General features: G+C 41.3%; 1 protein-coding gene across 4 annotated transcripts in view; it reads right to left on the reverse strand.

Moving 5' to 3' along the window:
• Positions 1-209: 209 nt before the first annotated feature.
• The window catches only part of E2F3 (E2F transcription factor 3), an 83574-nt gene continuing 57661 nt past the window's right edge, over positions 210-26122 (reverse strand). For 2 of the 4 annotated variants that reach the window (XM_042237530.2, XM_060403466.1), the window contains exons 2-7: positions 13415-13526; positions 11992-12193; positions 10458-10616; positions 7021-7135; positions 5166-5301; positions 210-3805 (exon numbers count right to left, since the gene is read on the reverse strand). In XM_042237530.2, coding sequence (XP_042093464.1) covers positions 3543-3805; positions 5166-5301; positions 7021-7135; positions 10458-10616; positions 11992-12193; positions 13415-13526 — 987 coding nt within the window. In that variant the 3' untranslated portion in view covers positions 210-3542. Of the gene's footprint in view, positions 3806-5165; positions 5302-7020; positions 7136-10457; positions 10617-11991; positions 12212-13414; positions 13527-15759; positions 15938-26122 lie in introns of all 4 variants that reach the window. The other 2 variants (XM_060403465.1, XM_042237529.2) reach the window with 2 other exon arrangements.

Here is a 26122-nt window from a genome sequence, read left to right on the forward strand (position 1 = left end):
ATATGGCAAGTTCTTTTGCTTCCTAAAGTGGCAAACACTCACAAGTGGTCAAAAAACCTTTTGCTTAATGTTCCCCAGATCCCAAATAAACAGGAAGGCATATGATATTTTGAATTTTTGTTTAAACTTTCCCCTTAACTTAAGCATATCTTTAGAAATATAATGTAGGAGCATAAGCCAATAGTAAGAAACCATCCACAAGGCTGAACTCTTAAAAAAAAAATCATTTTATTGATCCTTTACCATACAAAATTTATTCAAATTACACCCATTTGAAGTGGTAAGATCACAGCTAGAGAACAGGTTACCCTGTAACAAATCTATTTACAAAATCCATCATAAAAGCTTTTTTTTTTTTTACATTATATTACATATTTTCTTTTTTAAACTAGCATACAACACAAAGCTAAACTGATTAGTAGTTTGCATACTCCCAATTCTGGGAGAAATACTTCCTTTTGACAAAATCTCGTACCCCACAGGAAAAGAAATTCCCACAATCGGACAGTTGCCACCCGACTCACTCTGCAAGGCATCTTCCTTCAAATCCCTCATTTCGTACACACGAGTTGTCATGCACACACTGAGTTCTTACTTTCTTTTTCCTGAAAGCTAAAGCTTTAAATACTGCAATTGTATTTACAGATCTACACTTACAACAAAAATGAACACAAGAACCACCACAACAAGAACAACAACAAGAAAAAAAAAATAACACTCTTTAAAAATTACAAACCAGCTAGAAAATATTCTGGCAGTGTTTACAAATTAATTGCTATTTTTGTACAAAATTGCTAGATAATGAAAATATGAGGAGACCGCATATCAACTTAAATAAAATGATTACTACGCACAAATCTGTACATATAAACACACACCTAACACTGTTTGACAGCTCATGTGTTGCTCTTTATACAATTTACTCTCTAAGGCTCACGCAGTCATAATTCGCATACTTGTAACTTTTAGCCATTTCATGTGTGAGCTTTAATAGCAGCAACTCAATGGTACCAGGAAACCTGCATACTCAGTACTTAAAGTAACACAAATACTGTAGTACTAACCCACTTCGTGTGCCAGAAACTTATGTCAAAAAGAAAATGACTACTGCAAACAGAATACAGTATGGACATCTACTTACTATACACCAGTTAAGCCCATTAACTGGGAAAGCCTTATGCATGAAGGAACTTTTAAGACTTATTAGGATTCCTTTCGTTTTTTAAAACAATAAATACGGCATCACGTTACGAAAAGGTTTAACGAGAAATTCAACCAAACACACAACCACCTAGCCAGGTGAGCTCAGTCTTTAGACTTTGGGAAAAAATCAGCTTTGTGCAGCTGGCAAAGAGAATTACACAAAGCTGGAAGCAGAGGCAGCTAACCAGATGAGATAAATATGGGAAATAGGGAAAAGCTTGGCATAAATGGTTTCCCATACAGGAAAAAAACCCCACAGTGCATTTCCAGTAGGCACTTGACACAAAGCTCCCCCTCCCTCCCCCACCCAATGCTTCATCTCGGACCAGGTCCAGTGTGTGTCCAGGGGAGGAGGGTGGGGATGGAGGCCGAAGAAAAAGGAGGATAAACTGCACCTTTGTTTTTCTTCTCAAACATACACCCATGCATACCTACACAAATAGTTTAAAGTGCTGGTGTCATTTGTGTTGACCCCACCACCACTTTGCATATTGTGGAAATCTACCTAGAGTAAATCGGCTGGGGCTTTCGTGGGTTTTGTTTTGTACTTTTCCTAAGGGATATAAGTAAGGAATATTCCATAAGATGGTATGGAAAAGCCCAAATGAACTTTTTGGCCAACCCAGTATTTCTTTTTTCCCATCCTGTTGAATCGAGTGCCTACCACGTGCCTCCCACTGTGTCGGGTAGAACAGCAATTCAACTCAACCATTCTTGGTGTTGAGGTTTAATTTATTTATTAGATGACTCCCTCATTCCCACAGTCATTAGCATCCAAGGAATGGATGTGAGGTACTCTGCCACATTCCCAGTGGGAGATGGCCATCTACCCCGTGGCCAATGGGAAAGCCATTCTTGGACTCAACTGGTAGGATTTTGCCACTGTCAGGAAGCCTCCGACTTGGGATGCCATTCCTAAAGAGTTAAGCAGAAGACGCCCTGGCATCCTGCCCTGCCTTTTTTCTATAGCCCCAGCTTTCCTTGGTCCAACCTGCTCCTTCACAGTGGAAGGGGGAACAGGGGTTCTGGCCAGGACTCCTGTAGCCCCCAACACAGTGGGAGCTCCCTGCTCTCAACGGCTGAAGTGAAGTGCTACTGATAGCATGCTACTCATGACAGGGGATGTCCTTCTCCCCAGAGGCCTCTCCATCCGACCCCATCCTGAGAAGTGGTCTCCCTGAGTGCAGTGTAAGAGCCCTTTCCCCGGTCACAGGGGGCCTGGGAAGCCCAAGGGACGGAGGGATCCATCCATACCTGCTGCTCCTTGGGGTCTGACCTGGTTCTCTCCAATGGGCCACCCCTGTCAGTGAGCTCCACTCGCTCCGAGCACCCCCTCCTGGGGAAGGATGCGAGATGGGGCAAAGCTTCTCGCCGAGGCTATTAAGCCTTAGATCACACATGCTCTGATCAGTAGAGGTTCTCTACCTCTGCTTAAAATAATTTGAATTAGCAAAAACCGCTTCAAAGTAAACAATTAAATTGAAATGGTTGATGGGTGCCACAGGAATGCTTAAATGGCAGCTAAAAAAAAGAAAGAAAGAAAAAGAAACAATCCACAAAGAACTCCTAAGTAGGCATTTGCTATAAACTTCAAACTTACAAATATGTTGGGGGCAAGAGAGTGGGAGTGGTTTATGGAGACAGGAAAATCCACAACAGCTTAGAGGGGCAGAACTCGACTGTTCTTCTGTATCTGCAATGAATATTGGAGAACAGTTTCTTCATCCGAAAGGCTGTGGAAGATCTCTTGGCCTCCAAGTGGGACACGCGGTCCATAGCTTAAACTGAATTATGACAGTAATTTAAATATTCCTAAGAAGAGCTGAAGAAATCCATTTCATACTTTCGCATGACTTCAAGTTTACAGTTCCTGCAGTTTCCATCCCAAATTAGCAGACCCCAAAGACATGCATTCTGCGGAGAAGGCACGGCTTGAAATGCTATTAAGGAAGATTGCTGTTTTCGAGTGGGCCAGGTGGCCAGAACCCATTCTACAGCCCATCCGTCAGGCACAGCAAGCCAATCCGGGAGGGAGGGAGGGAGGAAGAGGACGGGTGAGAGACACCTGATTGCACATTTTCTCACTTGCTGACTCATCCAGGAGATTTTGGAGCCTGGGGCAAGGCAGGGCTTTCCCAAGGGAGCCTGCAACTGTGCGTTGATAGACAGTTTTGTTTTTTTTAATTCATTAAAATGTCAGCTTTGTCCTGAAGTCTGTAGTTTACTTCATGATACTATCTTGGAGGAAGAAGGGAGGAAGGGACAACACTGCATGACACATGTTCTGGTTCCATAATAAAAAAATATTGGTTTATAAGGGGAGTTCACACAAAGCATAATCAACTACACATAAAGTCTTCCACCAGCGGGAGCTTTTCCAAATCATAAGCATCAAAGAGATCGCTGATGCCTTCTTCCTCCCCGAGGCTTAGGAGATAGTCTTCTTGGAGCAGGGGAGGCAGTAAGTTCACAAATGGTCCTTCTAGGTTGGAAGGAATTTGGTCCTCAGTCTGCTGTAAAAGGTTGGCCGGGGAGGCCAGAGGAGAAAGGTTTGCCATAGAAATCGAGCAATCACTATGTCCTGAGTTGGTTGAAGCCAAGTCTGAGAAGAAAGAAAAAGGTGGTGGAAACAAGAAAATAAGTCAGGCAAAAATCTAATCTGGAGGAAGCATATACATGTTGCTGTTACAGAAGCATGCGCTCTTTCGCTAAGGACAATTAGATGACATTACGACATTGTTGTTGTTTAGTCTGTAAGTCATGTCCAACTCTTGTGTCTCCACGGACTGTAGCCTGCCAGGCTCCTCTGTCCATAGAATTTCTCAGACAAGAATACTGGAGCGGGTTGCCACTTCCTTCTCCAGGGGAACTTCACAACCCAGGGATGGAACCCATGTCTCCTGTATTGGCAGGCAGATTCTTTACCACTGAGCCACTAGGGAAACCTGACATTATGGTATAGATCACCTCTTATACTAATGTGCATTGTTAAGTAGGGACTCTGGTCAGCTTTTTTTTGTTCTTGTCTATTCACTCATCTTTTAAAATACCAACTGTTAGCAAACAAGAATACAGGTAGCTTCAAAGATTAGAGACGAACAAGTTCAAAAACAAGTTTCTGATACCAGTTAGTCATCCTTCAGGAAAAACAGAACAAAACATGCAGACGGAAAAGCTGGCTTCCCCATAGAGATCACTGATTTTAACTTAGTCTTTTTTTTTTTTTAAACAACTAGCTTATTAAAGATAATTCTGAAAATACAAATAAAAGGACACATCCACTTTGAAGTTCTAGGGTGGGGGAAAAAAGTGGTCTTTGGTTTTACCATTTGAGGTGCCTTTTTTTTTTTTCCCTCAATATTAAGTCAGATCTGATTATTTAAATCACTTCTTGCTGCTATCTTGGGAGGGAGAAAAAAAGAAGTGCATATCTCCAATCTGAGACAACAAAAAGACTACAAAGAGCTTCCTTTGCTGTGGAGACAACGAAGGGAGGAATTAGATTTATTTTTTCTTCTCTTCCCTTATTCTGTCCCCATCACACTGGGGGGGAACAATTAAGATAAAACTTCTTGGGCAAAAGGCTTCCTTCTCCCAACTTTTTTTCAGTTCCCTCTCCAATGATCTGTGATATCACTCAGAGGTATGTGGCCAAGTATAGCTGGTGGTTCAGCTGGACCGCTCACACCTCCACTCTTCATTTTCGCTGGTTTTCCAAAACACTGCAAAGAAACCGTTTCTGCTGATAGCAAAAGCCTGAGGGGATTCCATTAAGTGAGTGGAGGAGCCGTTTGCCCAAGATCATTATTTTCTTCTGTAAACTATTCAGAATTTTTTTTTAAAATGTAATATTAATGATAGAAATTTTTGTTTCTTGCCAAGACTTGTGATTCTGATACTGGATCCTTCTAGTTACCTTCATTTTTAACATAGTTTCCAAATGACAAAAGTGGAATTTTTACCTTTGGAAGTGGGTTTAGGGATATTCCCATTGTGGTCTTGGTTGTTTGTTTTCATTGGACTGTGTGTTTCAGTCTCTTCTGGACACAAATAAACCTCAATGGGTCCTTGGGTACTTGCCAAATGTATCTGTAGGCTCTATGAATAGAAGTGAGAAAAGTTCAAACTGGAAGCTGTTTTGTAATGTTCATGGAAAAATGGAAAGTAAGGGTAATTTTCATTGTTGCGTTTGCTTCTCCACTGGTAGGCTATCTCAGTCAATGACTGTTAACCTCTAGAGCAGGGGTCAGCAAACTCCAGCCCGAAGGTAAATCCTGTCCACCAACTGGCTTTGTAAATAAAGTTTTATTGGGAAAAGTTACACCTATTCTCATTGTTTATCTGTTGCCTCTGGCTGCTGCTTCTTCTTTTTTTTTTATGCTGTAACAGTAGGGCTGTGCAGTTGAGTAGTCCCAACAGACTATAGGGCTCACACAGCCAACAATATTTACTTTCTGGCTCTTTATAAAGAAAAACTTTGCTGATCCCTGCCAAGAGGAGGTGAATCTTTTTTTAAAAAAAATTTCTTTTATGCAAACTATTAAAAGGTCTTTTAAATGTTCCAAATACCATATTTCCATTTTACTCATTCCTGAAGAATAGATTTTTTTTATATTGAACTTTAATCGCCACTGCATGAATAGTAAGTAGTCTTAAGTGCTAGGAACTGAGTTTAATAAAAGAATACAGAACACTTATATTTAAAATTCTTCATCTATGTCATAAACCTATTATGATCATTTAAGATGAGAACTCTACACTAGATGGGAGTTTGTAAATTCCATTCTTTTTATTTTGTGTGCATTCTTTTACTACATTTCTTTATCTTATAGTCTAAGCTTATATTATCAAAGTATATCTGAAAACAATCACAAAAATATGCTCTAATTCTCATCTATCAACAATCCCAAAGTCTCATTTGATTGTGTAAATGTTAATGTGTTATAAATAAATAAATTCTTTAAATGTGCTAAGATAAGGTAGGGAGCTACTTTAAAACATCTATATCTCTATTCATGGTGGGGACCATATCCAGGGTAAGCAACATAAAAGTCCCCACTGGTTCAAATCAATCAGAACCACCAGATAACAAATTATGAAAAAGAGTAAACCACAAGAGAGACAGGGCCCCATATGCCACTTTGTAAACTATCAACCACTTTGAGTTGAATGCTCTGCTATGTTAAAATTAGACTTTATGGACATTCAATACACAGCAAGCTGTTCATATGTTTTTAAGGTTAGGATTAAGTAAAACAGATGGGGAAGAACTCTCAAGCTTTCAGGAATATATGGATTTTAACTGACGTCAATGGTTCTTTAAACACTAGGCATTCCAATTTGCAGCAACACGGATGGACCCCGAGAGTGTCATACTGAGTGAAGTCAGTCAGACAGAGAAGGAAAAATATCGTATGACATCCCTAATACGGGGAATCTAAAAGGAAATGGTACAACTTACAAAACATAGACTCACAGACTTAGAAAATGAGCTTATGGTTGTGGGGGTAGGGGGACAGCTGGGAGTTTGGAATGGTCAGGTACACACTGCTATATTTAAAATGGATAACCAACAAGGACCTACCATATAGCACATGGAACTCTGCTCAGTGTTACGTGGCAGCCTGTATGGGAAGGGAGTCTGGGGGAGGACGGATACATGTTCTATGCATGGCTGAGTCCCTTCACTGTTCACCTGAAACTATCACGACATAATCAGCTATACTCCAATACATAATAAAGTTTATAAGGAGAAAACCAAAAAAACACCAGGCATTCCAAAAAGATCTCTGCAGATGAACAGAGATATCTCCTTACCTCTATTGGGTCAGGCACTTCAAGTCTTGTTTCTGGAGGGGCTTTCACAACTATAACAGTTTGGTCTTTAAGGCCACTAATTTTTCGAATATCTTGATATGTAACATAAGCTAACGTAATGAGCGTTAAGGAACTCTTCCAACTAATTGTCTCAGATGTAACCACTATGAACAGAACCAAATAGATGCATGGAAAAAATTTTAAGTATTTTACATATTATCTCCTTGTAGATCTTCCAAACAACAAAACAAATATATAGCTTTTTTCCTGCCCATTTCTAAAAAGTCCATGGCTACTTAAGATATTAACATAAAAACAGAAACAGAATAGTTAAACTCTCAAAAGAAAACTAAAACTCAGTTTGGTCAGGGCTTTTCAAACCAGATTCTGAATGTTCTGTCACTCAAGTTGAATGACGGCAGAATCTCAATTTACAGAAAAAATTTGAGCTCTATTAGCCATAATTTTGTTGAAACTGCAGTAACTTCTATTTGCTACTCTACTATTTGAAAGTGTCAGCAGCCACCCAAAATGAATGAATGAGTAGCAACTACATTTATCCGTGGAAGAACTCCAAGTCCCACTCAGGCAGACAGCTTGTTTTCTTAAGTGCACCTGGGCTGGTTGTGTTATAGACTGCTTGCTGATAAGAGTGTCATTATTTCTCTGTTAGGAAAACTGTCCTTTCTATAATATTATTAACTACAATATTTTGGTGCTCACAAGGAGGAAAGCAGCTTCCAGATGCTCTGCAAACTAAATGATTAAGGAAAAGAGAGTAAAATCATATTCAGTACTCTCAGTAGCTACTTCTGGGCACTGAACAATTCTTTAAAGTGCCCTGACTGACAGTCAAACCTAAGAGGATATTATGAAAGAATATGGTATTTATTATATGATAAAGGTATTTGTGCAAGCTTGCTTAGAGAGACAGGCTTTGACTTGGTGCTACTAGAGAAGAGGTCACATAGCTTTCTTTTATAAAGGATACGGAATAACATAATTAATCTACAATGGCTTTAGCCAGTTGCTTTTTTATATTAACTTACCAAAAAATGCCTAGGATGAAACAGCAAATCACAAGCCAATGAAGGCATTTCCGAAGATAACATAGGGAAAGGAGTCTGTGATCTAATATGTTCGATACAGTCATAGGACTTAGCCTAGAGGAAATGATGTCCCTTAGATTAGTAGCTTTTTATTAGAAATTAAAGGAAGCTATGAACCTACTGTCCAGAAAAAAACACCTTCACCCATAATCTACATGCACATTAAAAACATTTTTTTTTGGCTGCACTGAGTGGAATGTGGGTTCTTAGTTCCCTGACCAGCAATCAAACCTGCCCCCTGCAGTGGAAGTACAGAGTCTTAACCACTGGATCCCCAGGGAAGTCCCTGCATGCACATTTAGGGGCATCTCTCACAGACTATTGGAGTAGGAAACGGCAACCTACTCCAGGCTTCTTGCCTGGAGAATCGCTTAAACAGAGGAGCCTGTGGGCTACAGTCCATGGGGTCACAAAGAGTTGGGACACGACTGAAGCAACTGAGCATCCAGCATCTCACAGCCTAGCATGTTAAGTCTCAGTAGTTCAGACAACAGCTAATTTACTGCTGAGCTTGACAGAACAGCTCATGCAGGATTCTAGGTTTTAGGTCATCTGTCTCATCAAGGAAGCCAATTGCTATCTTTATGGAAGACTTGACAGTTGTGAATTTTTACTGAGAACAGTGGGGAAACTGATAACTAGGTACTTGCCCCACAGCCCACTGTCAGAAAGCTATCTGACAACTTATTAAAATAAAAGCTCATCTACAATTACCCAACATGCTACAGGAAGGAAAATTTCAACACATATGTGAACAAGCTGTACCACATTCGGAACTGGATGGCAAATTGAAATAAATTGTGCAAACATATTCTCTAATCTTACAAACTTGAAAGTGCTTCCCCTGTGGCTCCCTCCTGAATTTGTTTCTCAGGATAGCAGCCCCCCCCTGTAAGGAACCTTTCACCTTCTGCCACAAAGGCCCCAGAGAAAGCTAATGTAGGTGATAAGGCTACAAGTTGCCAATCATGTGTAAAAACCACATCTCCTCCTCGAAGGGGGCTCCTGACTACACAATGTAGGAAACAGCCCAGCTATAGCTATTCTTATTTCTTCTCCTGTAAAACCACCCTGGAGGGCGGGGTGGGCGTCAAATCATCACACCTCTTCTCCAGCTCACTAACCATCAGCTGACAAGGTTAATCCTTTGGCCAACAGGAAATGAACAATTGAGTTTTTTAAAAAACTGCTTGAATTGGAAAACAAATGTCTCCATAACTTTAAGCGAAAGGTTACTTTAGATGAGACACTACAAGAAACTGGGCAGGTCACATTTTATTTTTTGTCTAACGAAGATAAATGTCGAGCTAAAATTAGAGACAGGATTATTTAAAATACTGGTTTTGTTTTCTACTAATAACTGAGAAGATTGCAAAATCTTCTTGTCAACACAATGAAGTAATCACCCTCCTCTATGGTCTGACGTGAAGTGATGACCAGTAAGTTCCCTTCAAGTAGTCAACAGACTGCCAGCCAGTTAAGAACAAGAGTTGGCCTTTTAGTACTTTTACTTTCAAGGACTAGAAGAATGGATAAACTGAGATTTCTTAAGCCTTAGGGTGCTTCTGAAATCAGTTTTCAGTGCTGTGATTCAGCACTGTTGTTGCTGTTTGGTCCATCAGTCATGTCTGACTCTGTGACCCCATGGACTGTAGCCCACAAGGCTCACCTGTCCATGGCATTCTCCAGGCAAGAAGACTAGAGTGGGTTGCCCTTTCTTTCTCCAGGGGACCTTCCCCACCCAGGAATCCGACCCGCCTCTCCTGCATTGGCAGGCAGATTTTTTACCATTGAGCCACCATAATGTGCTTTAAAAATTACAGAACAATTCTTCTTACACTCATTCAAGTCCTTCAACTATAGTTCGGTCACAGAGTCAATAAATTCCAACTGCTTCCAATATCTGATGAAATGAAAACAGAATATAAGAACCCCAACAATGACACCTAACACCCATCCAAAATCCGGGAAGCCTAAGATGAATCTGCTGAATGTTATCATTAATATGAATACTGACACCTTACAGATCTCATGAATAGTGTTGCCCTATGCTATGAATGTACTCGTTATGTCCCAACCACACGTGAATAAAACGCTTTAAAAAATAGTTCCCATCTGGTTATCAGAAGAAAGATGATAGGATACAGTCTAATAACTATCATTCCATACATACTGAATACACATACATGTCCCCCCCCCCCGCCCCCGCCCAACTTACTTGGATGAAACTAGGGTAAAATTCTACCTTGCACATTAAAGTCAGATGGTCAACTCTGGAAATAGTCTAGAAAGCACTGACCCCCACTGAACAGGTGGCAAAAAGGATATCTTTGATTCTCTGAATCCTCGGTTAACAGTTTGAGGTCCAGGGTGCAGCTTTGGATCAGTTCATCTAATTTCTTCTCTTCCTGACTGAGCTCGGTCACTTCTTTTGACAGGCCTTGACACTGGGCCAGCATGCCCCCGTCCTCAGATAGACTGCAGCCCCTGGAAATCCAAACACAGACTCTGCCTGGCTGTTCAACGGGCCAAAAGGGTGGGGGGGGCGGGGGGGTAGGGGTGGGGCAGTGAAAGGTAGGGCTGGGAGAAATGGTCCTTCGGGTAAATGTCCCCTCTTGATGTAGGAGGTCACATTGCTTGTTAGCCAAGTGTTAAAATTAGAACGTTTATACATTTTTTTAATACATACAGTCCTTCACTTTTCACACCATAGAAATTAAGTGAAGAAACACTGCTATTTTCAGGTTTCTTTCCTCCGTAGGAGGCCTGTTTCTTTAGAAGACTCAAATTCAAAGGGCAGAAGGAGGCAGCTCTTCTTCCTGCCACGTGCCTCCCAGCGGGGAAAAAGAAATGGGGAGGGGGGTGTGGGGGGAAGGAAAGAAACAGTAAGGTAGAGAGACTGGAAGGAAAAGATGGAATCGTTCAAAAATTCAACCAAACATCATCCCAAAAAAGCATGAAAAACCTAGGTAATTTCTGAGGGTCTTATATCAACAACTAAAAAGGAAAAGGAGGTTAAGGAAACACAGATGTGCTGGATGCAAGAACAAAGACCAATCCCCAACAGGTCTGTCTCAACCACTAGCTAAAATGGGTTGCTGAATCGTCACAAAATTCCAAAAAGTTCAAGAAAACTACCTGTTTGTTTTATTATGTTTGAAGCAGTATTTTTTCAAAGTCAACCCATAACAGACTAATTCCCTCTAATAAGGCTTTGGAAGTTGCTTCTCAAATACTGGGTGTTCAGATTCTCTGTCCGTAATTCACAAATGATGTGATCACACATTTAATCATGCACGTGGGTGTGTAGGTGACAAGTATTATCATCTCGGCTTTCCAGAAGGAACCAAGGCATTTGTCTTGACTTAATTTACACAGAAAGTGAGTTAATCCGCAGTGAGAACCATGGATAAAGATACTGTGTATATACACGTATGCGTTCATACACAGCCATAGACAGTTTCTAAATTCCTATTAGAGACAAGCCAGAGGCCTGTGTAAGCATCTATTAGATTACATGGGAGCACACATGCTGATATGAGGGTGACAGTCGGACAGCAAGTTACTGTACATCTGCAGGGCCCTATTTAATCCCAGGATCCCCTTGCTTGAGGCTGATTGAATATAAATCCTTTTATCTACAATACCATCTAAACAGAAGGTCTCTTTGTAAAGAGACTTTGAACTTCTGGCTAAGGAACTGAGGAGAGAGAAGAGAGTAGCAGGAAAAAAAGGAATGAAGTGTGGGCATGAGTGTGAAAGCTGGGGCTGGGAGAAACCCCGCTGCAGTTTGCAAGGAACCCCACCCCCAACCCAGCCCAGAGCCAGCAAACTGGGGGTGGTGGAGGTGACCCATACTCACATCCACTGCACGTTATTTTTAGACTTCTTCTTAATGAGGTGGATGCCTTCCAGGACATTGGTGATGTCATAAATCCTTCTCTTTTGCACCTTCAGCACCTCTGCTGCCTTGTTCAAATCCAAGACCCCATCAGGTGATTGGCTCAGTAGCTGAATGAACTTCTTGGTGAGCAGACCAAGGGATGTATCATACCGTGTTTTTTCTGAGGGAGATTTTGGAGCTTAAAGAAAAACAAAAACCAAGCGGGTAGGGGGGATAGGGGGAAAGGTAAAGAAATGAAGGGTTTCTTTGCAGTCAAGCAAGCCCCTTCTCCCCCAGCAGCCCAGGTATTAGCGTCAGAAGCAAAGCTGTTGTTGCTGATGTTTTTGGTGAGTCATAGAAAGCTATGAACTGCTTTATTAGAAAAGGAAGGGATAGAATAAAAATTCCTGTTTGATGAAAGTGTTTCACTGTGAATTTCTCAGTAGTTTTTATTTTGACTTATCTTACTCTCTGGGACTAGTGAAGTATCTCACAGATGGTAGGTGTTCAAAACTATCTGTTGAATGAATGAAAAGTGCTGTAGCCTCATGGAATCAGCACACATGGAGCCTAACTCAATGGGTTCAGACTGTGAACCTCTCAGCTTTTGATGACAGACCCAGCCTAACTGGCTTTTCAGACTCCTTTATCTGTTTGTATATAACTTGTTCACCAACTTTTCAAATAATGTAGATGAAGAATGCCTAGGAAAGTCTGTCAATCCCATCTCCCCATCCCTCTGGTATGAAATATCCCCATTTAATATTGTATTTACTCTCTTATAGGTATATAGGTCAAGGGTTTAACTGAATAGGACACACAATTTGTGGACTCCCTAATTCATAAACTACAGGTTAGAAGAAGATGAAGTCTAATTTAGCCTCCACATTAAATGCCAGAGACATAAAGGACAATTTAGCTATTGACAACCTCCTTTTCTCTCAAAGAAACAAGGATCGTGTTGATGGAAATGCAAACTAGCTGTAATTCACTGGTCTCCATCAATTCTTATGCTGCCATATGCTGAGCTAGAGATTTAGGCCAATGGAGGTAACACCTAATGCCCAGCTAGCCTTGGTCCCTCAAGTAAGGTCCATGAAGGCAAGTTAAAGTTAGATTTGACTACAGAATGGTACCAAAGAGTTTACACTCTGAGTTGAAAAATCAAACTGCTCACATCAACAGAGGCCTCCCCTGAAGTCAGCATACAGGTAACAGGACTCACTCTGTAAACTTTTCACTGGGTGTCTGCAGACATATTTATTTTTTTGGACAGGCAAAGACAGAAATGAAAAAGAACCAAACATGCCAAAATTGTCCACACCGCGGCGTCCCTTCAGCCACGAGCTCTTAAAGTTGGGAAGCTCACACCTGGGGGAGGGAGAGACGACAGAATCCTTACTTTTTGGGCTGTCTGGACTCCGGAGTGCCGCTCTTCCTTTGCCCTTGGGGGTTTTTAAACCATCTGAGAGGTACTGCTGGCCGCTTTCTCCTAGCTCCAGCCTGCGCTTTGCCTAGAATAAGAGAGTACAGTTGTTGGTCGCGGGTCATGTGGACGATCACAAGTGAGGCTGCGGCCTGGCTCCTGCCAAACGCAGCAGGCTTGCATCAGCCCTACCCTGGCCCCCTCGGCCTCCTCTGGGTCTCAGGTCCCTCCAGCCTGGGCTGCCTGGAACCCTCCAAGGTGGGGCTCTCGCCTCCTGTGCACAGATGGACAAATCCAATGATCCTTCAGGCTTAGGCTCTGCAGCCACTTTGTTCACTTACTCATGGATTCCACACACGTGCCAGGCATGGGGCTGGAGACTAAGAACACCACAGGCACCGTGGAACTTTAATTCACTTTCCCCCAGCAAACCCTGGCTGCTACCTTCATCTCTGACCTGGACTGAACCCCCTTCCATGTGATCCCCAAACACTCTACGTTTGTTGGTATCATAACACTTGCTGGATGTGAGTTATTTTACTTATCTGTTTCTCATTTCCTTTAAGGCAGGGACTGTTTCCCATTTATCTTTGCATACCTAGGGCTTGGCACAGAGCCTGGGTTTCTGTAGGTATTCAATCACACACACAGTCTCTCTCTCTATATATACATATATTGATATATTCAATGAAAGAAAGAGTGATTGAACAGGAACACAACTAGTCACAGACTACAAATGGTCATTCATCAGAATAAAAAAATACCACAAACACTCCATCTTGGGCTTCCACTAGGATTACTTTCTGCATTTTGTTATCAACATGGGCAAACGAGAAGTTCTCGCCCAACTTTTTCATCTGATTTTCACTTTAAAAATATCCACTTTCTGTCTTCTGTGTACTGGGCTCTGGGCTTAGGGAACAGAGCTAAGCAAGACAGATAAAGAGTCCCTTAGTTCCTACTGTGTAGAGACCAGGAGAGAAGCCAGATAATTAAGTAAGTAACTGCTGACTGCACGGGTGTGAAGGGCATTCAGACAGGGGTGGTACCAGCGAGACACCCACGTGGCAATGTGCATTTAGGCTCATTTCAGGGCGGATTCTTCTAACGAGGAGATTCACAATTTCAAAATAACTCCCCATGACGTAGACACTGAAGTAACAACTTATCAGCTGATGACACATATCCAGCTTCTCTATGGAAAAGTTATCAGCTAAATTCACTCTGTTCACTACAGTGGCCATGAGCCACAGGAGGCTCATGTGAACGGACATGTGCTGTCCATGTAAGACACATGCTGGATTTCAAAAACTAAGGGTAAAAGAGCTCATGAATCATTTTTTTAATATTGATTACATGTTAAAATGGTGCTGTTTTGGCTTGATTAAATAAGATACTACTAAAGTGGTCATTTTATCTATTTCCATTATCTAAACACACACACACACACATATCTTTTTATTGTGTGGCCTGCGTTTGTGGCACACATTATCTTTCCACTGAGCAGTGCTGAGCTAAACATCATCCACTCCAAAGGCTCAGAAATGACAATTAGCAAATTAACTTTGTGTGTGTACTAAGCAGCTTCAGTCGTATCCAACTCTATATGACCCTATGGACTAGCAAAGCCCGCCAGGCTCCTCTGTCCATGGGATTCTCCAGGCAAGAATACCGGAGTGAATTGCCGTGACCTCCTCCAGGGGATCTTCCCGACTCAGGGACTGACCCTCCCCTGTCTCATGCCTCCTGCATTGGCAGGCGGGTTCTTTATTACCACTTGCCCCACCTGGGAAGCATGTCACCATCTGCTCCCAAATAGTCCGTCAAGTCCTTGTATGGGCCTGTTGCTTTGGCTGGCCCAGCGAACGTTCCTTCTTCATCAGGCAAGTTCCCTGATTGTTCTTTGGAGAGCATCTCTTCCCAGAGACAGGTGTATCCGTGCACACAGGTGACCCTGACCGGGCTTGTCTTTCTTTCATTCCTCCCTCTCCCCCACAGTGATTGAATCAGATGACCTAGAATCAAAGTTGGGTGAACAAGGCAACCCAAGGAAGTTTTCTGGAACTGCTAGGAAGGGGTGTGGCTTGTTAGTAAGGTTAAGCTGTTAGCCAGAAATGGCCTGAAAATGAGGCCTCCCCAGGGGAAAGCGGAGTGAGGAAAAGGAGAGATGGGAGTCTGAGGCCATCCTTCAGAACTCTGGGTAAGGTCATGAAGTTGGTCTTCCCCAGACTTTTCAGTTACACTAGCCAATAAAGCCTCTTTTTTTCCTCAGAGCACTTTGAGCTCCTGAAGGTGTGCTGAGGACCTTCTGAAGGACCGACCTCCTGAAGGAAGGTGAGGTGGGCAGAGCAAGAGCCTGTGGAAATGGCTGAGTCACGACGGGCTCCAATGCAATGTGGAGCTGGCATGCATCGCTGGAGAGGGGCAGGGTGTGGTGGCCACTTCTTGTGGTCTTCAGGAAATTATTACTGGGAGAGACAAGCTTCATTTGAGGCTTACCTAAAAGTAGAGAAAGAAAAAAGCTCTACAGCTCTGCTCTAGAGATGCTTTCTCTCTGTAAAAAGGAACCCAAGAACTTAAGAGAGCTGTATTCTCTGCCCCGGCTAGCGCCCATAGAAGGAAAGTAAAATGGGAAAAGAGCTTGGGATCCTAAACTCGTGCACCCTACAGGTTGCATCCTCCTGACCCCTCAATAAAGAACCATCTGCTGGCCAGCAGCCCGGGGACAAACTCGTTTTTGCTTCCCCACCCTAGGCTGTTGTTTCTAACTGCTCTAAGGCTAAGGTCTGTGGAAGCAGTAGGCTGCAGGCTGGGGGAAATTCTGAGATCTGTTGCTAAGAAATTCAGATTCAACTTCAAGGACCAGAACTAGCCAGGCTGTGTGACTTTGGTAACCAAGCACCAAACCAGAGTGGACCAAATCTCAATACTAGATAGAAAATCGACTCAATTTGAAAGACACCCGAGAAACTGAGGCCTATGACACCTCCATCTCTAAGGGAATCAGTCACTAAGCCTGTGAATTTATACCCAAAGGAAATGAAAGAAGGGCACCCTCAGAAAAATTCTCCCAAAGGACAGAAATCAGAGTGGCCATCTTGGCCCCACAAGCAGGTCACATCTCCAGGAAGCCTTCTGCTGCGGGGAGGACACAATGCACTTTGGGAGGTGAACTCTGTGTGTGATCTCCCCTTTTTCAAATGGAAGTTTCGAGTTATCCTGGTACCTTTCTTCCACTGGGTAGTGAATGGGGACTAAACTGAACCACACAGAACTTGTGCAGGTCCTAGATCTGAAGACAGGCACAGTAACAGGACTCTGGGGGAAGGGCTCCACATTTTGATATATGATCCAACAGCATTACCTTAATGGTTACCTTAGCAAGTTCCAGCACACATGCTTGCTGAAACAAACAAGAAGCCAGATGGGAGGATTTAAACAGGGCAGGTAGTCTCCACCTACACACTCCCTTGACCTGGGCAGAGCAGCAGCACAGAGGAAAATCTCCTGCTGGTTTGTTTGTTTGCTCTTAGTCTTGCTGAATGGAGAGCTACCCAGTTTATAAAGGGATCTTCAAACTACATGCCCCCTACCAGTAAAGCAACCAATACATCTGGTACTTAACAGAAGGTCCAGCCATTTGGTCTTGAGGAGGAGTAAATGCTGACCAGGAGCCATGCAGCATCTTCCTCAGCTGTCATTATCAAGGGTGGCTTTTACTGGAAAGGAAGTATGTGCTAACTTTAGGACCTCAGCCCCAACTATGATGACATGACTCTCTATGGAAGAGTTGCACCATTAAGCGGTTCAGAAAATAGACACATGAAAATAACAGGAATAGCTGTCAGGCAGCCAAGCAGTGGGCTGAGGGGAACATACATGGTTTCTGTCTACCTTGCTATTTCTGGCTCCTAATTTTTTCATCCGGGGAACTTCTTCACAGTTCTTAGTTTAGGTGGTTTCTTTGTCTCCAAGCTTGAGAACAAAATGTCTGACACTGTTCAGCATCTTAGGCTGGCCCTTCCCATTAAAGTTGCAGAGGTGGGTGCCTCAATCTGGGCCCACCCATCAGCATGGTCCAGTCGGCTGGCTAACCTGACTGGTTGACGGATGGGCCCATGACCAAAGCAGGATGAATCAGTCAATAATGGGATTTCTGTTGGATAGTACTGGGTTCTTTTCACTGCGAGTTATTAGGCTAGTAGGACATGAGCCTGGAGCTCTCTAGGAGATGAGCCAACAGAGAAGAAAGCAGAGTTAAGAGCTGAAGGGAGACTGAGTCCTTTCAAAGGGGTTGCTAGATGTCACCAGTCCCCAAAACAGAGCTACTCTGGACTTTCATTTGTGTGAGCTGACAATGTCCCTTTTTGGTAAATGACAATGGTTAGATTACTATCACTTGCAACAAAGAGTCCTAGATACAGCCTTTTGGTATTAACTATAGTCCCTTGGACTGCAGGGAGATCCAACCAATCCATTCTGAAGGAGATCAGCCCTGGGATTTCTCTGGAAGGAATGATGCTAAAGCTGAAACTCCAGTACTTTGGCCACCTCATGTGAAGAGTTGACTCATTGGAAAAGACTCTGATGCTGGGAGGGATTGGGGGCAGGAGGAGAAGGGGATGACAGAGGATGAGATGGCTGGATGGCATCACTGACTCAATGGACCTGAGTCTGAGTGAACTCCTTGGTGATGGACAGAGAGGCCTGGCGTGCTGCGATTCACGGGGTCGCAAAGAGTCGGACACGACTGAGCGACTGAACTGAACTGAACTGACACTCAACATCTGAGTGCTTACAACATATCATATAACAGGTTAATCGCTTTCCATTTGACTATGTATCTTATTTTTACAACAACCCCATAAAGTGGTTAATATAATTTCCTACTTTACAGGAGAAAGTGGAGATTTAGATCTCTTAAATAACTTTTCCAATATCCCCACAGCCAGTAAATATGTACTCTAAAGTCTGTGTCTGTAACCATTCCATAAAATGATAGTGAAAGATTGGCATATAAAAATATTTGAAGTTATATTAAACTGATACCATCTTACTTTATGATAAACTTGTTTTATTTTATTCATAATTTAAAAAAAACTTTCCTTTACATAATAAACGCAGAAGATAATTTAAGCAGCACAAATGGATATACCTGGACAGCTAATCTGTCTCCCATTCTTTTCTGTTCCTTTTAAAATTTTTACTGAGGACAGTTGATTTTCAATGTTGTGCCTTTCTCCCACTCTAGATCCCCAATTCCTTTCCTCAAAGTAAGCACTACCAAGTTACTTAGATATCCTTTCAGACAGGCTGTGTAAATACAAGTACATATAGTTTTAAACCATCACACCTTATTAAAAAAATTTTTTTTTCTAACACAAATGGTAGCAAACCACACACTGTTAATAATATGTCTTGGAGTTTGGTCCCTATCAGTATACACAGAATGACTTTATATTTTAGAGCTGCATAGTGTATCCATTAATATATCATGGTTTGTTTACCTAGACAGACACCTACTAATAGGCATTCAACACTCCTCTGCAATAACCACTTCCCCAATAAATATTCATGACAGCATCATAGGCGAGGCATTCCTAAACCCATCTTGCACTGAGGCAGAGAAGTTAAGGATTTACCTAAAATCTCAGTTAATAAATCACAGAAACCAGGATTGAACTCGGGTCTGTTCAAATAGCTTGTCAGTGACCATGACTTCCTGGACTGATTGACACGTCCCTCCTTTGCTGGATAGTGGTTTCTGAGCTGTTGGGGCATGATTTCACTATCATAACACATAGACTCTCCAGGTTTCCACACTGGACCATGAGCTCAGATCTTAAGTAGCTTAGTTTCCCCAAAGCCTTGCATATGGTATGCACTCAATCAAACTGACGTATTTATTTTCAATGAATCGAGGAATAAATTCCCAACGTTTTTTGGCAGGTAAATCACAAAACTCCAACAATACCAACCTATAAAAGGCATAAATATATACATATATATACATACACACAAACATACATCTACATGTTTTGAAATATTTTTTTTCAGATATATTTATAAAGGGGAAAAATTAAGGTTGCACAAGAATATCTCATGGGGGTAAAAAACTATAAAACTATAGACCTCAATATGAAATTTCCCATGTATCCACAGAGGAGAGAAGTCTGAAAAGATCCACATCCAATGTTAATGGAGATTATGTCTAAGAAGTAAAATTAAATATGAGGTAATGATTTCATGTTTATAGTTCTGTAATATTTGGTTGGATTTCACAAAGTGAGGAGTCTGTATACACATTAAATGTCTATCTTTCAAACTAAAACTTCCATTTTTTGGAGTATATTCTGAGAACATTTATGTTGTTTCTACAGTTTGTCTATTAAAAACAGCACACCCAGTTTCTTGAATATTTATACTTTTTCATATATATCTAACATAAATGCCCAATCTCAGAAGAAAAATTCAGGAAGTTATTCTACATTTATATAATGTAATGTTATACAATTAATAATGATATACATTTATGTATATAAGTTTAAGGATACATAATAACAAACAGTTTAACAGTATTAATCTTTGGGTGGTAGGATTACAGTGATTTTATTTTCTTAACTTTTTCTTTTATCTTTTTTTTCTTTAATGCTTTATTTATTTATTGGCCTCACTGTTCCCTGACCAGGGACAGAACTCATGCCTCCTGCAGTGGAAGCACAGAGTCTTAACCACTGGACTTCCACAGAAGTCCTCTTCTTAACTTTTAATATTACTAAGTCACTTTAAAGTGAGTGTGGGTTTCTCACATAAAAAGAAAAATGAAAATCATTTCCATTTGGAGTTCAACAAAAAAAGTCTAGTGGTTTATACTCACTCAGTGTGTACAGGTACTGGTTCAAAACAAAAATGGGGGTAGGCTACCAGAACAGGCATCCCATTTTCATGGTGGGAAGGGAAGTGGTGTTCTTATGTAGCATTCAACTGAGTCATAGGAAAAAAAAAGATAAATCAAGAAAAAAATTATTCTGTGAACATTAAAATAAACTCCCTTTACCCTGGTTAACAGATCTGAGCAAAGGAAAGAATTTAGAGATATTTTGTCTCCAAGTCAAGGGCAAGATAGGGCATTCTGAACAGAGGGAGGGAAATAGAGGAAAACAGACTTTAAATAAATAGCATGAGGACCAGATTCAATACAACAGTGAAATAACCCAAAGGAGGCGATCTCCAGCTTGAGACCAGACCACACTTGAAACTCACCTGGATTCTGGCCATTAGGTCAGTGGGTTAGGGCACGGGGATTTTAAGAAAAGAATACCTAGTTTCCAGCTGTGACTATATATTAACTCAATCTGGTTAACCATTTAAAAAGGGAGTGGGAGCTGGGGGCCTTAGGCAGGCAGTCCAAGCACGCCTGGAAGCACAGTGACTTGCAAGGGCCCTGGTTTGGAGGGGCTAGTGGGTAAGGAGGGGAGCTTGGGCGCGGAGGATGAAAGAAGGGCCAGATCATCGTCCCTGAAATACCAGACTAATAACCACACTGCCAGCATCAATCTTTCATTGAACATGAGGTTACCTAAGAAGAAGAGCTCTGGTCTTCCCAGTTTTTTCCAGCAACAGGTTAAGTTTAGAATCTATCAGGAGAAGCTGTTAGGTGAGAAGCCTACTTAGAAACCAGTATCTCAGGGGACTGATGAACTGAACAGCACCCGAGAAGCGCAGATGGGAGCATTTGGCACCGGCAGTAGCCAGTGTGTGTTTTTCTTAGAGATGCCGCCTGAGGTCCCACATTCAGCCACGAGCATCTGGTGGGCAGAATACTCTCTTTTCTTTTTCAGGTGCCCCCCTCCATGCCTGCTTCAAGGCCCCAGCCAAATCCTTCCATCACTTCTCACTGGACTACTAGAATGGACCCCAAAACTGACCCTGTTGCTTCCTTTGATTTGTAAACAACAGATTTAGGCATTTTAACTTCGATCTAACTTGTATTCGTGGACTAGTTTGGGAATCTAACCAGGTACACAAGAATGCTTCTAAAGGAAAAGAAATCTTAAATTGACGTACAAACTTTTGGAACAGAAGTCAATTACTTATGAACTGGTGACTGCCTTCCTTTCTATATTTAAAAACTTTGAATTAAAAGTTACTTGACTGTGACAATCTAGAGAGGTGGGATGAGGTGGGAGGTGGGAGGGAGTCTCAAGAGGGAGGGGATATACACATGGATACTTACAGCTGATTGAGGTGGGTACTTATGGCTGAATGTGGTGGGTATATGGCAGAAACCAACACAATATTGTAAAGCAGTTACTCCCCAATTAAAAATAAAAGTTACTTGAGGAAATAGATGGGAAAAAATATATTTTTTTAAAAAACCACCCTGTCCATCCCCCCACCCCCACCCCATTCCCCATGAAAGTGGGAAATAACTCTTTCATATGAAGGTATAGAAAGCCTCCTTATCACCAGAAGCCATATAAACAAACTTTGTTACTTCTTCATCAGTTTGTTACCCCAAGCACAAGCCCCTTTGTGGTTAAATTTTCACAAGTAATTGGTTCTTCATCTAAAATGATAAATGGCCTGCTTTGGTCACTTTGGGGATCTTAGTCCTCTGAGACCTCGTGCATATGAATTGCTTTTTCTTTCCCCCCCCACCTCCTCTGTTAATCTGTTTTGTGTCAATTAAACCATTACACGAGCCAAAGGAACTCAAAAGGGTTAGGGGAGAAATTCCCCCCTCTTGAATCAACCACAGAAACTGAAGACTCCTAGCCCTCTCTCCCAATTTCCCTAGAACCTGGGCTAGGGTTCCCTGGGCTGGGACAGGCAGATACACCTTCCCTAGATATGCAATTTGGAGTTGCTCCGGCCCAAGAGCAGATCGGTGGTGATGGCTGTGGTGAAATGTTTTAGCCGTGGTTCTGGCTACAGAACATTCCTTGTTTCTGCCTGTTTGCCAAGCCTGGTTCTCTAATCTTCCTGACAATTTAGTGGAGTTATCCAATATCCTTTCAATAAACATCTTTTCTGCTTAAGCTGGCCAGAGTTGGGTACTACTGCTTGCAACAGAGTCAGTTTCCGGATCCTGCTGTTAATTCATTGTTTTCCTGGAACGCCTCCCAACAGTAAGTAGTATGGAAGAGAGAGTCTGAGCCCTTACATGCCTGAAACGTGTGTTCCACCCTCGCACCTGATGGTCTGTCTAAGCTAAGAATCAAAGGTTGACCGTCAGCAGCCCTCAGGACTCTGAAGTCACTGTTCCCAGGGTTTTGATATCCAGGGTGGATGATGAGAAACCTGCGGTCACAGATTCTCATTCCTTTGAAGCTCTGCGATTTTTAACTTCCCTCAAAGCTTCCAGGCTTGTCTCACATTTATTGTAAAATTTCACAACACATAGTCAGGTGTGCGTCTTTTTTTCACTTACTGTGGGCTTCTAGAAACTACATGCTTGGCCTTTAGCTGTGAGGAATATTTATGCTGTAAGCCATTCCCTCTCATTGTCATGGTCTAATCTTTCCGGAATTCCTATTCCTCCTGGATTGATCCTTTAAAGCTTTTATCTTCTATTTTCCATGTCTTTTTGTTGTTGTTGTTCTACTCACTAACATCAAATTTACTTACTTGCTTGCACCAAATTTAGCTTTTACTTGACTTAAAAAACGGGCAACTAGATTTTTAATTTCCAAGAACATTTGTTTTGCTCCCTCAACCTATTTTCATGGCATGTTGTTCTTGTTTTCTGAATAGCAAAGCCTCTCTAGTACCGCTAATTATTTTTAAGTGGTTTTTTTTCAATTGTGAAAGTCACACAACAGAAAACATACTATTTTTAACCATATTTAACACTATAGTTCAGTGGCATTAAGTACATTCACTAGTGCATGTATGTGGAATTCAGAAAAATGGTACAGATGAACCTATTTGCAAAGCAGAAATAAAGACAGATGTAGAGAACGTATGGACACCAAGCTAGGGAGGGGGGGTGGGGGGACAGGGAATTGGGGAATGGGATAAATTGGGAGATTGGGATCGACACATATACACTATTGGGTCTCTAAGTATAAGGCACTGTGCTTGGCACTTTATATCAGTAAATGAAACCACATAATAAAGGCAATTGTTTCTTTTACAAATAGGAGCTGAAGCTCTAATGTCTTTCTACCCCTAATAATATGCTGGTCTTAAAAAGTGAAGACCTCTGTAAACCTTTAACAGAGTAATTCTGTCAATCTGTCTGTCTGGCTATGTATCTCAAACTAAGAGTAAATGGGTAAGAAGCTTAAGATAAAGTAATGATTAATAAGTTATATAGACCTAATGCTACTCAGATGAAATAAGAAAAAATGAGTAATACTTTTAATAATAAGAAACACTATGATCACCCTTTTTATCCGTGAGTCACAGAGGTCTCTAAATCAGAGTGGGCAAAAGATTTTTATCCCCTCTGCAATGCTTACGCTTTATTGCTTCCTTCAAAGTCTGAATTTTCTATGCTTTTACAGAAAAATAAATGACAGGGAAAATTGTGCAATTAAATTGCTAACTTAAAAGACAGCTTTACATTCATCTATACTACCAAATTCATAATGTGTTCTTCTTTAATTTAAATGATTGCTAGCCTTGAATACGTAGTTATTGCCCATAAAATGGAATTCAAGAATTCTTCTCTTTAGACATCTGAATTTCCAATTTGGAGGTTGGCAAAAGTATTTAAAATATATTCAGTGATGGGCAGTTAGGAAACAGGCTCTCATTCTGCTGCTCCCACTGGAGTACTATTTAATCTCTACTTCCCTTTCCAATCCCTAGTTTTTTTTCCTTAAGATTTTACCTCTTTTCATCAGCAGTGGAATAAAACAGGAAGACCAGGCAGTAAATATCTTAGGCCTTGTGGGACACAGCTCCGTTGTAACTGCTCAAATCTGCTGTTGTAACAAGAAATCATCCAGAGCGCATACATATACGGGCTTGACTCTATTCCAACAAAACTTTATTTAAAAACAGGCAGTGGAACAGATAGGGCCTTGGACCACAGTCTATGGACTCACAGGATAAATCATTACCATCTTATATATGTTCATTATGTTTTATCAAAGGACATCTATGTTGCTCATACCAAACACTAAAATTTTATGAAGTGACAAAGCCAATCATCTTTTGGGCTAATGAAATTATATCTCTGTCATGCTTAATGTTATCTGTGAGGACTCAAAACAAGTACTAAAAATAAAAGCAAATCTGAGCTATCCATTTGAAGAGTTGGACCTCATCCCATCCATGGAAAACAATGATAATTAAACACACAAAGGTACTTCTTTTTATGTCCTCGACCATTCACCTCTAAAAAAGATAGTTTATAGATGCAATAAACAGATATAAACAAATTCTTACCATGGGTTTGATGGATCAGTTTTAGAGAGTAGTAATTCACTGTTTCATTACTAGCACCAAAAAATATCAGCAATCTTTCTCCCATTGAGTTACTGTTAACACACGAGGGTAATTGTTCTGAATCCAGACTGGTGAGTTCACAGAAGCTTGCTTCAGAACATAGTTGCTAAAATAGCTTGTAGCACAGTGTTGGTACCTTAAATCTCAGAAAAACAGCATGTGTTTAATTATCACCCAGGGTTCAAGGGACAGGGCACTTCGCTCTGGAGGACATAGATTCACAAACTATCTCCTGGTACAGAAGCAAGATATTAATAAATGGACTTCAAGAAGTAAGAATGGTTTGGGAAGATTTATGACCCTAAGAACTAATTGAAGAACTCCTTCTTAAAGTAGTAAAGTGTTACTTTAAGAAATACAAAGAACATAAAGCTGACATCTGCTAGTGTCGAATCATGTCAGCAATATTCAATACTTGTACAATTGACTTGATGGCCAAAAAGCGTTGTTTTCCTGCTCACTCAACTTTCATTTTGTGGCAAACTCAATTCCTCTATTTGAGGGCTGGGAGTTTCTAGCCTGCAGTAGTACAGCAGGAAGGAACCCAGGTGAAGGCTGAGTTGAGAAGATGTTGATTAGAGTCTGGGAATTCAAAATAGCTACAATTTGGACAAAGGACCAAAAAGGAAAGACCTATTTAAAGAGAGAATCTTAGAAATCTGCAGAAGGTCCCTTGAATTCAGCAGACCCCTGACTGGTTGATGTATGGGAAGACACGAATCAAGTCCAGGAAAAACAAACACCCAAAGGGGATGGAAAACACTGTCGAGAGTTCCCACAGGGCCTGAAACTACAGGCACATTGTTCCTACAACTGTTCTCAGGCTGGAAAAACAACAACAACAACAACTACAACTACTCATAATTCATGAGGTATAGGGTAGAAAACTCAGAAAAATGTTGTCTCATTGCTGAGGCCAAAGTAGCCCTTGAATAAACATGCTCTTGTCCCACCCAAAAAAGCAAGGCCTGAAAGATCAAACTGTTTCTAAGAAACAAAACTGCATTTCAAAACAAAACTCAAGAATATTTACAGAAATACAAAAGTGTCTAGCACCCAATAATGACTGTCATCTGACCAGAGATTACCAGGCTTCCAAGGAAGCATGAAAATCCCACCTATATTTAGGAGAAAAAAAAAATTCAATCAATCAATCAACAGAAATGAACCTAGAACCAACACAAATGTTAGAAATAGTAGACAAAGACATATATAAAAGTTGAT

This window comes from Ovis aries, chromosome 20 (assembly GCF_016772045.2).
Source record: "Ovis aries strain OAR_USU_Benz2616 breed Rambouillet chromosome 20, ARS-UI_Ramb_v3.0, whole genome shotgun sequence".
Classification (NCBI taxonomy): Eukaryota; Metazoa; Chordata; class Mammalia; order Artiodactyla; family Bovidae; genus Ovis; species Ovis aries.